Here is a 15,957-nt window from a genome sequence, read left to right as displayed (position 1 = left end):
CCCCTTCCAAACTATAAACAATCCACACTCTCTCCTCCTCCAGTCTCCCATACACTAAGAAGAATCTCCAATAAAGGTAAGTGTTATGCTGTTAATGTTTCATTCATCATTTCCCATTGTATTGTTTATGTACTACATGTATATTTCATGTTAAAATTTTTTTTGTTTTAATACTTCTGGGTGTCAGGAATGGATTAATTGTATTTACATTATTTCTTATGGGGAAAATTGAGTTGTAAATCGTAAATTTCGTTTATAGTAACGGCTAAAGGAATGGATTAATTACGAACGAGGGACCACTGTATATGTCAAACACGGTACCTCGTAAGACGTATATATACGACCAAAACAGTCAAAGGGTTAATACATAAGCTCTTGTTTACAATTTTCGGCATGAATTATTCATTATTTTTCCCTTTGTTTATGATGGCATTTAACCCTTTGACTGTTTACGTCGTATATATACGTCTTACGCGCCACTGTTTCTGACATATTTAAACGTGTAAATTCTAGCGACTTCAAATCAAGCAGGAGAAAGCTGGTAGGCCCACATGTGAGAGAATGGGTCTGTGTGGTCAGTGTGCACCACATGAAAAAAATCCTGCAGCATGCAGTGCATAATGAGAAAAAAAACTCTGAGGTGTATTTTCGTATGGTATTTATCGTTGTATTCTCCTTTTCATGGTCTCAGGTGATAAAATGGAAAACATATTACAGAAATTGAGATGATTTTCATTACTTTCATGTTGAAAACGACCTTGAAATTGAGCTCAAATTAGCAGAAAGGTTCGATTTTTACCAATGTTCAGGAGTAAGCAAATTATACCGCACGTCCAATACATGTCAACTGGGGAGTCTAATATTCTTTCACTAGTGCACTGATATTATTTATACCACTTTTACAATAATGCAGTAGTCTGCATAATGGTAAATTTTGTATTTTTTTTGTATGAATAAAAAATCAAAATAGAATGCAATAGTAATATAAGAGGGACCTAGAGATGTGACTAATGAACAGAGGATATGTTATTTTAGTGCAAAGAATGACTACATTGTTTATTCTGGACCCTATTTTGAAATTGGCATCCTTTTTAATTTGTGTGAAATTAGCCAAATTGCCAATTTCTAACCACTTTATTGGGTAGTTCAAATCGGTAAATGGGTGGTTTCTTGTACTCAACTGATAGAAAAAATGGAGTTCTAAAGAAATAGCTATGAGTTTGGTCAACTGGAACAACGGAATTGGCCAAAAACATGGCTTAAATTTGGCAAAATTGCCGATGCGTATATGTCGCCGAGACCACTAACTTCGCGGGAGCGTAATTCTGTGAGTTTTTGTACTTTTGGTGTCATTACCATCGGGAAAAGATTGTCTATCATTTCATAAAAAATAATTTTTTTTTTCCAAAAACTTTTGCGACATAGAATGACAGTTTCAGAAAGGGGCTTGCGACAGTCAAAGGGCTAAAGGTAGTTGATAGAAACAATTAAACTCAGTGAACATGGTATGTTGATGGTAATAATATGGCTGTAGGCCGCAGTGTATGTAGCCAGTAGGTAAACACCTGGGATGTAGTCCACCTGGGACTACAAATAAATACGTGTACTTAGTCATTTATATTTATTTCTCATTGCTTTCTGTATGTAAAACTATAGTTATTCTCTATAAAATATATTTTTTGTTAACATTTTTGAGTGTCTGAAACGATTAATTGGATTTACATTGTTTCTTAGGGAAAATATTACTTCGGTTTTCGGCCATTTCAGATTTTGGCCAACCTTCTGGAACAGATTAATTACAAAAACAGGGGGTCTACTGTACAGTAAGCTCTTTACTTCATTTAGTGAAAAATTATGAATAAAATATTTGGACAATATGTGGCCAAAATACATGTAGTTCAGAAAAATGAAGCTTTACTGTAATCAACACTGTGCCACCTGACAATTATTGTTACCAAGAAGAGACAATAATCTGTATAACACAACCAAGAATATATTATTATCTGTAGTACATGCTTGGTATACATTAACGACAAGATGAAATTAGACACATATACAACATCTGGGTATCATTAATGTAGATGTTTCGCCATCCAGTGTGGCTTTATCAATACAAATTCTAAGACATAATTTGAAGACAGTAGAACCATATACAAAAGATGAGGTAATCAGCCCCTCAGCCTTAGAGTTGGTGTGAAGAGCACCATAGTCGTGAAGAATCAAATTCTTCACAACTATGGTGCTCTTCACACCAACTGATTACCTCAGCTTTTGTATATAGTTCTACCGTCTTCAAATTATGTCCTAGAATTTGTATTGACAAAGCCACTGGATGGCGAAACGTCTACATTAAAGATATCCAGATGCTGCATGTGTCTAATTTTCATCGTGTTATTATCTAAAGTATTTAAATTGTGAATATTGATGACCATGCTTTGATATTCAGAAATGAAATTTATTACCAGGCCAGTAGATGATTATTACTAAGTGTAATGTTAAGTTTCAATGTATATTGGATTGGGCTGAATATAAGTGAAAATAAAGTCTTACCAATGAGAACAACTTCTATAAGAGGAATGAACTTCTTGAGATGCTTTGGCAGTACTCTCCTGATCACAGCAATTTTTAAAGTTTTGGTGTCTAACAGGTGTTCCCATGGAATGCCAAGATGACTAGTTTTCAAAGTTTTATTACTGGGGAGTTGAAATTCACCACACTGCTTACATTCATCTTCTTCATTTCCTCTTGTCTCACATGGTGACACATTTTCATTCCAATCTGATGCACCAATGTCTTGCATATTCTTGAATCCACATTTACAGAGAATATTCTTAATGCCTTCTATTTGAGCAAGCTCCATTTTGCTGCAAGTACTGAAAATTGTTTCTACATTTTTAACATCATAATCGCATTTTGATTTATCAGTGCTACTGGCAGCTTGGGTTTGTAGATTTTTGTCCTCTTCGATGTCAAAATCATGGCTAAGGACTACACCAAGAGATCTGCACATGTTCTCTCTTGAGAAATTTTCATATGACACACCAATCCATAAATTGACTGTTCCACATATTCGGCGATTAATAATATGTGGCTTCTCTGTGTATATTTTTACTGCACCCCAGAATTGACTGGGGAATGCTTCCAATGGTAATTCTTCAATAAGTTTTTCCATAGTTATCTGAAGAAGAAATCATGAATTATAAAATGAAATAAAATTATAGTCATGAAATTTCCATGTAGAGCTGCCATGTGAAAGCAATTTGTATGAATCAAACAGTTACTGTAATTACTACACTGCAGAACAATCAAAGGCACTTCTCAGTGACAACAACAACATAACTATCTTTAACTACAATATCAGATCTTTAAGCAAGCATTACGATGACCTCATAGCATTACTAAATTCCTTACATGCCAATATGTCCATCATTACACTAACTGAAACCTGGCTAAAGCCTGATAGTACAGATGTCTATGCCATTCCTGGTTACACAGCCATACACAACTGTAGGCCAGACCAACAAGGGGGTGGCACAGCCATATACTACTCAGACCAACTAGAATGTATCACTAATACTTGCACAAGGGATGAACATGGGGAATATATAATAGCTAAATTCAAATCCAAATACCTACAAAAACCTCTCACATTGATAAACATCTACAGAGTTCCACAGTCAAACATTAGCCAATTTAGTCAAAATCTAGGAAGTATGATAACTGATGCACGCATGAACAAAGATCACTTACTACTCTCAGGTGACTTCAATATAAATCTCCTGCAAGACCAGGACCCACACGTTACTGAATTCACAAACACAATGAGTAACTGTATGTTACTACCAACAGTAACAAAACCTACAAGAGTTACAGAGACTAGTGTTTCCCTACTTGACCACATCTGGACCAACACCATATCCCCTTTAAAATCAGGCATAATTACAGATAATACCACAGACCACTACCCTACTTTCCTCATAACAACTCTTGGTAAACTACCCCAAGACACTACTAAAGTCACCTTCAGACTTCACAATGAGGCAGCCATTAATAACTTCGCAACAGCATTAGCAAACATTGATTGGCACACTGAGCTAGAAATCTATACAGATATTGACGAATGTATTAATAATTTTCTAAAAAAGACCCAATACCTCTATAACAAGCACTGCCCTAAAAAAACTAAACAGATGACAGCAAAGAGACTGAACAGTCCCTGGCTAACACCCAGCATTCTCAAATCCATAAATACAAAACACCAATATGAAAAACAGTACAGAATGGGTCACATAACCAGAGACCAAACAAAACGTTACTCGTCAATCCTAACCAGCCTGATAAGAAGGGCAAAAAAATTGTATTATGAGAACAGATTATCCAACTTACGAGGTGATATAAAAAAGACCTGGAAAACACTATCTGAAATTCTGGGAACAAAAAAGATATCACGAAATAGCGAAATAAAATTAGCAAAATCAGATGAACCCCAACTCCCACCAACAGAAACAGCAAACAGACTCAATGATTTCTTCTCCACTATAGGACAAAACCTTGCCCATAAAATCCCAAGCTCAGATACCCCACCAAATAACTACCTCACCGGCAACTACCCGAACACACTGTTCCTAGCTCCGACTAACCCATACGAAGTCTCCCTTATTATCAATGCACTAAAAAACAAGGCAGGAGATTTAAGTACCTTACCACCCTTTATATATAAAAAAGTGTCACAAGTGCTATCTCCAATCATTACAACACTCTTTAACAAATCCATTGAATCCTCCACCTTCCCTACAGTACTCAAAATAGCAAGGGTCACCCCGATCCACAAAGGAGGAGACCAAACAGAGTTGAATAACTATAGGCCAATATCCAACTTACACCCTCTCTCAAAAATCTTTGAAAAACTAATTCACAAACGAATCTACTCCTACCTTATCTCCCAAAACATACTCAACCCCTGCCAATTTGGATTCAGGCCTAATAAAAATACTAATGATGCTATTATACACATGCTAGAACATATATACACTGCAATAGAAAAAAAAGAAGTCCCACTGGGGATCTTCATTGACTTACGTAAAGCTTTTGATACAGTTGACCATGACTTGCTCCACGTAAAATTGTCACACTATGGTATAAGAGGGCACTCCCTCAATTACCTCAAGTCATACCTCAGCAACAGAAGCCAATATGTGTACGCAAATGGGGCAAACTCTTCTGCGCAACCAATTACAGTTGGTGTCCCACAGGGAAGTGTCCTTGGCCCTCTTCTCTTTCTCCTATACATAAATGACCTTCCAAATGCTTCGCAATTACTCAAACCCACACTATTTGCAGATGACACTACATACGTCTTCTCTCACCCGAGCCCAGTCACACTAGCCAATACTGTAAATACCGAATTACAGAAAATATCTACCTGGATGAGGACTAACAAACTTACACTAAACATTGACAAAACCTACTTCATTCAGTTTGGTAACAGAGCTACAGATGTCCCTCTTAACATAATGATAAACGGATCACCTATCACAAAGCTAACAGAGGGAAAATTCTTAGGAATCCACCTTGATAATAGACTCAAATTTCATACACATATACAACAAATTTCTAAGAAAATTTCCAAGACTGTAGGCATACTATCGAAGATACGGTACTATGTTCCACAGTCAGCCCTCCTGGCCCTATATCACTCTCTTATTTACCCCTATCTCACCTATGGAATTTGTGCATGGGGCTCAACAACAGTTAACCATCTCAGACCACTAATTACCCAACAAAAGGCTGCAGTTAGAATGATAACAAATTCTCACTACAGGCAGCACACTCCACCAATATTCAATACACTAAACCTACTCACCATACAAAACATCCATACTTATTACTGCACCTATTACATACATAGAACACTTAACTCTGATATTAACCCTCCCCTCAAACATCTCCTTGCCAACCTCAACAGAACACATGACCATAACACAAGGCACAGATCACTCTTTGATGTTCCTCGTGTTCATCTCACACTATGCAAAAACTCAATGCACATAAAAGGCCCTAAAATCTGGAATTCATTACCTGTAAATATAAAAGAAACACTACCTGTTTATAAATTCAAGTCTCTACTCAAAGATCACTTACTCACCCAAAACCAAATAAATACTGAATAACTGAACCTTATAAATTGTATATCTTAAATGTTTCTCACAATTATATCACATAAATGTTAAACCTAAAACCCAATCTAACTTTATTATTTTTTAAATACACTACCTAACAGAATCCTTCATATGACCTGTCTTTGTAATACTCACTTGTGCTTTATAGTAATCTGTTTACATTAATGTTTTATCACTGACTTCATCATTGCTTAGTTAATCTTAAGTTAATTTTAAGCCAGCCCGTAATGCTATGCATAGTATAAGTGGCTTTGGCATACTGCTCTTATCTGTATTTTTTTTGTACCTCTGTATGTGTGCACAAATTTATAATAAATAAATGTGAATACTATTCAAAGAATTAGGAGCATAAAAATTAGAAGACAGTTTGGGGATTACAAAAGGTAAAATTCAGAAAGGAGAGAAGTGGTTTGGTCACTTTGAGAGGATGGAGCAGAATAGAATATCCAAGGTGAACATACCCAAGATATAAGGAAGAGGAGGTAAGGGTCATCCCATGAAGGGCTAGAGGAATGGAGTGATGGGGCTGTTAAGAGGTAAAGGTATGATCATCCAGCAGTCAGATCACAGTGACTGGACACAAGTGGCTTGTAGGATCTGACATACTGTTCAAGTGAGAGCAAGACAACATTTATAAAAAAATTCAGAAAAAGCCAGTTAGCCAGAGTTGAGGCCTGGTGGTAGGAAGTACCAAATGTTCCCTGCACTCTGAAGAAATAAGAAAGCCACAGTTCTGGTAATTTAAACCGTGATGTCATGGCGCTTCTAGCAAGATACCTACTGAATAAAGGAAAGCTAATATGTTTTAAGGTTGTGGGTCACCCAACGTTGGTGGAAGAAGGCTAACGTGGTTAAAAAAAAAAAAAGACATTTATCATAAAAAAAATCATATTTATCATATTTTATATTAGACAGTACCTGTCTGACTACTGTAATGGATAAAAAATCTCCAGAGTATTACCTGTTAAAAATATGCTTCCTTGCTGCAGATTTATTCTTGGACCTTTGAGTACTGAAAACAATAAACAGATATTACATTAAGAAACACGAAACACGTATAAATATATAATTTATTCCTTTAAGATTTTTAGCAAACAAAATAGTTGCTGTTAAAAGGAGCTAATACAGTAGCTAATTACAAAAATGTGCAAACTGACAAGTTGGCTGGTTGGGTAACTGGATTTAACCTTTGATCTGCCATACACACGATGACTGACGGACGTGCAAACACTGCCACGTTTAAATTCCAGCTCCCTCAAAATGGCCACAACTGGGAATGTTAGGCTTACATAGGATAAAGTAGCCCTGTGATGGTACACACACCAACACAGGGCTACTGTGACCCCCAGTGTGTTCATACTGGGGAAACAGTTTGCCTCAAAGCACTCCACACACTATTGGCTATTTGATATTTTCCCAGGCTGATTCTAGTGTAGGTATACCTTACTAATATGGTGGGTTAGGTTCCAGACCACTGCCATAAAGTGAATATCGTCTTCGAACAAATCACAGCCTTTTTCTCACTTGCGACTGCATATGAAAGCCTAAAAACATTCTTACACTATCTTGGTGTTTGACATGGCTTTCTCACTAAGATTAATAATTTCTAGCTTTTAATTTAAAGTAAGAGGCTTGCGACTCTTCTTTAGAATAGCACTGAAGTTAGGGACCATTGTACTCTAATTAATAATTACAAAAATAACAATAACACAAGTAAAACATATGAAAATTTTGAAAATTGCCAGAATACAACTCTGAGACATGAAGTGAACAAATGCTATGAACAGACTGGGTGTGGGTAACAAAATGGAGCCAAAAAGAAACTCGACACTGCCACCAGCCTTGAAATGCTGCACCCGTTCCTCACTGAACACACACACACACACACACACCAACTTTCTCCACTACAGTATTTCTTTCGTCTGGTGCCCAGCTTTGTGAAGCCCTATGATTTGAGCTATAGTTTCAGGTGTTAAAGACTTCCTTTTACCCATAATCAAAGATATATAGATACAAAACCAAAGGGAACACTGGACAAAAGATGAGGCAAATAAGAGACAAAAGTACACTTCCTCTCACCATGGCAGACACATGAGCAACGAGAAATCACTGTGAAGTGCGGCAGCAGGCCGTGATGTCATGCTAACAGCTGCTACCCAGCAGAATGCACTGACGAAAAAAGACCCTCCTGTATAGTAGGCCTTTGATTTTCATCACAGCATTATGCCAGGGCACTCACCCGGCATAATGCTGTGACAAGCGCTGTACATTATTTAGGTATGAATACTGGTCAGAGAGCCCATCATAAGTCCGAGGCGTCAGTAAATGAGTACAGTGGACCCTCAGCTAATGATGGCATCAGCTAACGTTAAATCCAGCTAATGACACATTTTAACGCAAAATTTTTGTCTCAGCTAACGCTAAAAAACTCACCCAACGCGGTTTGTTCAAGATGCATCCACGTGTGGCCTGAGCGCACCTCAGTTGCCCCGTGGGTGCCAGTGTTTACAAGCCAGCCAGTGCGGTCGCATCCATGCATACAATCGGAACATTTCATATTATCACAGTGTTTTTAGTGATTGTACCTGCAAAATAAGTCACCATGGGCCCCAAGAAAGCTTCTAGTGCCAACCCTGTGATAAAAAGGGTGAGAATTAGTATGGAAATTAAGAAAGATTTTGAAGGGTTTGGGGCTAACCCTGAGATGCCTATGCCAGTTGTGGAATCCATTGTGCCTACTTCAAACACTGAGGAAATGTGTGCAAAGTGGGTTGAAATGCAAACCTTTATGGATGAAAATCACCCTAACACATCTATTGCAAGCCATGCTGGTGACTATTACAATGACAATGTTGTGGCCCATTTTAGGCAAATCTTAAAGGAACGGGAGGTACAGACCTCTATAGACAGATTTGTTGTGCGATAGAGGCCCAGTGACTCTCAAGCTGGTCCTAGTGGCATTAAAAGAAGAAGGGAAGTAACCCCAGAAAAGGACTTGATACCTCAAGTCCTAATGGAAGGGGATTTCCCTTCTAAACATTAACAACTTCCATACTCTCCCCTCCTCCCATCCCATCAATCATCACCAGATCTTCAATAAAGGTAAGTGTCAGTTTGCGTGTATTAAAATTAATATTTCATGTGGTAAAATTTTTTTTTTTTTCATACTTTGGGGTGTCTTGCACGGATTCATTTGATTTCCATTATTTCTTATGGGGAAAATTAATTCACCTTACGATAATTCTGGCTCATGATGAGCTCTCAGGAACGGATTAATATCGTAACGCGGGGGTCCACTGTATATATATAATATACACACATATATATATGAGAAGTTGCAGAGATTGGTGGATGAATTTGGTAGGGTGTGCAAAAGAAGAAAATTAAAGGTGAATACAGGAAAGAGTAAGGTTATGAGGATAACAAAAAGATTAGGTGAAAGATTGAATATCAGATTGGAGGGAGAGTGTATGGAGGAGGTGAATGTATTCAGGTATTTGGGAGTGGACGTGTCAGCGGATGGGTCTATGAAAGATGAGGTGAATCATAGAATTGATGAGGGAAAAAGAGTGAGTGGTGCACTTAGGAGTCTGTGGAGACAAAGAACTTTGTCCTTGGAGGCAAAGAGGGGAATGTATGAGAGTATAGTTTTACCAACGCTCTTATATGGGTGTGAAGCATGGGTGATGAATGTTGCAGCGAGGAGAAGGCTAGAGGCAGTGGAGATGTCATGTCTGAGGGCAATGTGTGGTGTGAATATAATGCAGAGAATTCGTAGTTTGGAAGTTAGGAGGAGGTGCGGGATTACCAAAACTGTTGTCCAGAGGGCTGAGGAAGGGTTGCTGAGGTGGTTCGGACATGTAGAGAGAATGGAGCGAAACAGAATGACTTCAAGAGTGTATCAGTCTGTAGTGGAAGGAAGGCGGGGTAGGGGTCGGCCTAGGAAAGGTTGGAGAGAGGGGGTAAAGGAGGTTTTGTGTGTGAGGGGCTTGGACTTCCAGCAGGTATGCGTGAGCGTGTTTGATAGGAGTGAATGGAGACAAATGGTTTTTAATACTTGACGTGCTGTTGGAGTGTGAGCAAAGTAACATTTATGAAGGGGTTCAGGGAAACCGGCAGGCCGGACTTGAGTCCTGGAGATGGGAAGTACAGTGCCTGCACTCTGAAGGAGGGGTGTTAATGTTGCAGTTTAAAAACTGTAGTGTAAAGCACCCTTCTGGTAAGACAGTGATGGAGTGAATGATGGTGAAAGTTTTTCTTTTTCGGGCCACCCTGCCTTGGTGGGAATTGGCCAGTGTGATAATAAAATAAAAAAAAAATAATATATATATATATATATATATATATATATATATACAGTGGACCCCCGCATAGCGAACGCCTTGCATAGCGAACAATCCGCATAGCGAACGCTTTGTTCGCTGAAATTTTGCCCCGCATAGTAGACAAAAACCCGCTCAGCGAACTTCGTCCGAGACGCGTCCAATGTGGGCCCTCAGCCAGCCTCACATGTGCCGCCCGTCCCATTGTTTACCAGCTAGCCTCCGCGGTAACATTCAAGCATACACTCGGAATATTTCGTATTATTACAGTGTTTTCGGTGCTGTTTCTGGAAAATAAGTGACCATGGGCCCCAAGAAAGCTTCTAGTGCCAACCCTGTGGTAAAAAGGGTGAGAATTAGTATGGAAATTAAGAAAGATTTTGAAGGGTTTGGGGCTAACCCTGAGAAGCCTATGCCAGTTGTGGAATCCATTGTGCCTACTTCAAAAATTAAGGAAATGTGTGCACAGTGGGTTGAACTGCAAACCTTTATGGATGAAAATCACCCTGACACAGCTGTTGCAAGCCGTGCTGGTGACTATTTCAATAACAATGTTATGGCCCATTTTAGGAAAGTCTTGAAGGAACGGGAGGTACAGAGCTCTATGGACAGATTTGTTGTGCGACAGAGGTCCAGTGACTCTCAAGCTGGTCCTAGTGGCATTAAAAGAAGGGAAGTAACCCCAGAAAAGGACTTGCTACCTCAAGTCCTAATGGAAGGGGATTCCCCTTCTAAACAGTAAGAAGATAATGCTCTCCCCTCCTCCCATCCCATCAATCATCACCAGATCTTCAATAAAAGTAAGTGTCATGTAATTGTGCATGCCTTTTTCAGTTTGTGTGTACTAAAATTAACATTTTTTTGTGGTAAAAAAATTTTTTTTTTCATACTTTTGGGTGTCTTGCACGGATTAATTTTATTTCCATTATTTCTTATGGGGAAAATTAATTCGCATAGCGAACATTTCGCATAACGACCAGCCCTCTTGCACGGATTAAGTTCGCTATGCGGGGGTCCACTGTATATATATATATATATATATATATATATATATATATATATATATATATATATATTGTAGGTAGTAGGTTGGTAGACAGCAACCGCCCAGGGAGGTACTGTACTACCGTCTTGCCAAGTGAGTGTAAAACGGTAACCTGTAATTGTTTTACATGATGGTAGGATTGCTGGTGTCTTTTTTTCTGTCTCATAAACATGCAAGATTTCAGGTACGTCTTGCTACTTCTACTTACACTTAGGTCACACTACACATACATGTACAAGCATATATATACACACACCCCTCTGGGTTTTTTTCTATTTTCTTTCTAGTTCTTGTTCTTGTTTATTTCCTTTTATCTCCATGCGTGTTGTAAGAGACGACTAAAATGCCAGGAGCAAGGGGCTAGTACCCCCTTCTCCTGTATATATTACTAAATTTGAAAGGAGAAACTTTCGTTTTTTTCCTTTTGGGCCACCCTATCTCGGTGGGATACGGCTGATACTTTGAAAGAATATATATATATATATATATATATATATATATATATATATATATATATATATATATATATATATATATATATATATATATATATATACATGTATATATATATTTACAGTGGACCCCCGCATAACGATGGCATCACATAGCGATTTTTCCGCATACCGCTTACTTTTATCGCAAAATTTTTGCCGCGCATACCGATTAAAAACCCGCTCACCGATTTTCGTCCGAGACGCGTCCAGTGTGCCCTCACATGTGCCGCCCGTCCCATTGTTTACCAGCCAGCCTCCGCGGTAACATCCAAGCATACACTCAGAATATTTCGTATTATTACAGTGTTTTCGGTGCTGTTTCTGGAAAATAAGTGACCATGGGCCCCAAGAAAGCTTCTAGTGCCAACCCTGTGGTAAAAAGGGTGAGAATTAGTATGGAAATTAAGAAAGATTTTGAAGGGTTTGGGGCTAACCCTGAGAAGCCTATGCCAGTTGTGGAATCCATTGTGCCTACTTCAAAGATTAAGGAAATGTGTGCACAGTGGGTTGAACTGCAAACCTTTATAGATGAAAATCACCCTGACACAGCTGTTGCAAGCCGTGCTGGTGACTATTTCAATGACAATGTTGTGGCCCATTTTAGACAAATCGTAAAGGAACGGGAGGTACAGAGCTCTATGGACAGATTTGTTGTGCGACAGAGGTCCAGTGACTCTCAAGCTGGTCCTAGTGGCATTAAAAGAAGAAGGGAAGTAACCCCGGAAAAGGACTTGCTACCTCAAGTCGTAATGGAAGGGGATTCCCCTTCTAAACAGTAAGAAGATAATGCTCTCCCCTCCTCCCATCCCATCAATCATCACCAGATCTTCAATAAAAGTAAGTGTCATGTAATTGTGCATGCCTTTTTCAGTTTGTGTGTATTAAAATTAACATTTCATGTGGTAAAAAAAAATTTTTTTCATACTTTTGGGCGTCTTGCACGGATTAATTTTATTTCCATTATTTCTTATGGGGAAAATTCATTCGCATAACGATTATTTCGCATAACAATTATCCCTCTTGCACGGATTAAAATCGTTAACCGGGGGTCCACTGTATATATATATATATATATATATATATATATATATATCTTTCAACACACCGGCCGTATCCCACCGAGGTGGGGTGGCCCAAAAGGAAAAACGAAAGTTTCTCCTTTTACATTTAGTAATATATACAGGAGAAGGGGTTACTAGCCCCTTGCTCCCGGCATTTTAGTTGCCTCTTACGACGCGCATGGCTTACGGAGGAAGAATTCTGTTCCACTTCCCCATGGAGATATATATATATATATATACAGTGGACCCCCGCTTAACGATCACCTCCCAATGCGACCAATTATGTAAGTGTATTTATGTAAGTGTGTTTGTACGTGTATGTTTGGGGGTCTGAAATGGGCTAATCTACTTCACAATACTCCTTATGGGAACAAATTCGGTCAGTACTGGCACCTGAACATACTTCTGGAATGAAATAATATCGTAAACCGGGGGTCCACTGTACTAATGTTCTATTATATATTTACATATGTACAGTCAATGGACATGTTTCTAGAACTGCTGCAGCCTGTGGAAGTCCTTGAAACAAGGTACCATGCACAGAGGTACCTCAGATTCCTCGCACATAAATTGAGTGTCTTTGCGTCTTTGTTGCCGTCGCTTTGTTTGTGCACAGACAACACATCTCTTCTGAGCAAATTTCTTCTTGGTTGCAGGAAGCTGTATTATGAAGTGATCACCTTCCCTCCTCAAAAGCTGGGTATTTCCTGAGGAGTTTGAGGACGGTTCTGTATAACAGGTGTTGTTACCTGGTACAGTACTTAATTATGAGTTGTCTGACAACAGACAAACAAAATTCACCATATGGTGGTCTGTTGCCGGTCTTTATTTGGCACATACTATATGCATTGAGCACTGAAATGTCCATGTGATGGAAGAAAAGTTTCATGTACCACTTGTAACTCTTATGAACACAATCAACAAAGCCAATCTGGATGTCACATTTATCAACCAAACGCATGTTTTGTGTATAATCAACCACTGTTACTGGTTTTCGAATACGTTCATTAGTCACTCTATCAACTTTGCCAGTCTTGCATTTCGTTAGGGTGAATGGTCGTCAACAATGTTACATCTCGTTTGTCATGCCACCGTAATGCCATGATGTCATTGGCAGTAAACACCTGCACCTCACCAGCACGAGTGCCTATGTTGAACCTGGGTATATGTTTACGATTAGAACACACTGTGCCACACACATCTGTCATGTTCACTCACAAGAAATCATTGAGTAAAGGGTTTGTGCACCAGTTATATAATGTATGCCCCTTACCAAGATAATGTGCCATCATGCTTCTCACTACGTCACCTGAGATACCAAATAACATCTTGGTATCTTTCAATGTTTTACTTCCCGTGTATACAATAATATCCAACACCAGGCCACTGTCACAGTCACAGAGTACAAACAGTTTTATACCAAAGTGTTTCCTCTTGCTCGGTATATACTGCTTGAACGACAGTCTACCTTTGAACAAAATCAACGAATCAACGACTCATCAATTACAAGATTCTTGAATGGATAAAAGTACATGTTGAACTTTTGTTTCAGATACATAAAAATATTTCTAATGTTGTATAACCTGTCACTTCTGTCAGGCCTGGTTTTGTCAGAGAAGTGCAACATACGTAACAGTAAGATAAACCTGTTCACTGGGATGATTTCACTGAAGACTGGGGTACAAATTAGCCGATCTGTGGACGAGTATGATTTTATATTATGCTTATAGACGTGAGGCATAAGCATTATTGTTGCAAAAAGCAAACACATTTCAGCCACAGTTGTCTCTTTCCACCGGTGTAGTCTTGACTGTAGTGATATGATCGTATTTGCCATGGTGTACTCAAAATACTTGTTACTTTCCCTGACAATAATTTCCATCAAGGGCTAGTCAAAGAATAGTTCAAAGAATTCCAGCTCATTTGCAGTGTTTCCAAGGGAACAGGCTGGTAGGATTCCACTTTGAGAATCATCAAACTGATGGGGATTGGAAACAAAATTGGGATTTCTGCCAATCCCAGATGCAGTTTGCTGGTGGATACCGGATATCATAAGCTGGTTGTGGTTGTAGTTGTAGTTGTGGTGTGGTGGTTGATGATGCTCTGCTTTGTCCTTGAGCTGAGGAGTCAGCAGCGTGGGTCCCAGCCTAGGCTGGTGAGTCATGCATGGCCGTGGCACTACCACCACCACTACCACTACCACTATTACCACCACCACCACCTACTGATGCCTGTGGTCTATCCATGTCAAGTGTAGCCACATCATCCTCACTTTCACTGTCTACTCCTGGTGTAGGGCCACAGGATGTACTCCGTCCCCTGGGCACTGCATAGAGAACACTACCTAAGCGTATGCAGTGGCACATATACCGATGCTTCACTGGTGAATATGATTCATCACTATCACTACTCGAATGATCATCAAGAGCAATAAAATCACAGTCCACATCACTATCATCATCATTACTGAAGTCTGAGGCCTGGCCACATGTATTAGTTATCTCTTGCGACAAGGTACAACTGAACATGCTGAGATGTGCCCACACCAGAGGTAGAAGGTTGAGGATCGTCAGGATTTTCTGCACTATTTTCGATATCCTTGCCATTGCTTTCGGTCACTAATCGATCAGCCTTCTTGCGCTAAATTTGACGCCACTAGAATTTTGGCGTAGAGCTACGGTTTGCACCCTCAACATATAGCCGTAGATCTACGGCACGGACCCTGAAAGGGTTAAGGTAAGATTTCTTCCACATAGGTAGGAATGTGTTTTAAAGTTTCCAGTTACTGCACTGTACCCCACTGATGGGGTAACTAAAAAATAATCATTTGATTTTCAATCATTTACAATAGGGTAA

The 15,957-nt window shown here is 39.1% G+C and overlaps 1 protein-coding gene across 4 annotated transcripts in view; it reads right to left on the bottom strand.

Annotated features, from left to right (window-relative positions):
• The window catches only part of LOC128684808 (probable tRNA (uracil-O(2)-)-methyltransferase), a 57,750-nt gene that overhangs the window by 25,792 nt on the left and 16,001 nt on the right, over positions 1-15,957 (bottom strand). For all 4 annotated transcript variants that reach the window (XM_070101039.1, XM_070101046.1, XM_070101029.1 and 1 more), the window contains 2 exons: positions 7,141-7,191; positions 2,551-3,178 (listed from right to left, as the gene is read on the bottom strand). In XM_070101039.1, the coding sequence (XP_069957140.1) occupies positions 2,551-3,172 (622 nt within the window). In that variant the 5' untranslated portion in view covers positions 3,173-3,178; positions 7,141-7,191. The remainder of the gene's footprint in view (positions 1-2,550; positions 3,179-7,140; positions 7,192-15,957) is intronic.

The sequence above is a fragment of the Cherax quadricarinatus genome, chromosome 5 (assembly GCF_038502225.1).
Source record: "Cherax quadricarinatus isolate ZL_2023a chromosome 5, ASM3850222v1, whole genome shotgun sequence".
In the NCBI taxonomy this organism is placed as follows: domain Eukaryota; kingdom Metazoa; phylum Arthropoda; class Malacostraca; order Decapoda; family Parastacidae; genus Cherax; species Cherax quadricarinatus.
The sequence above is the reverse complement of the archived record's forward strand: the minus strand, read 5'-3'. Positions and strand labels throughout refer to the sequence as shown.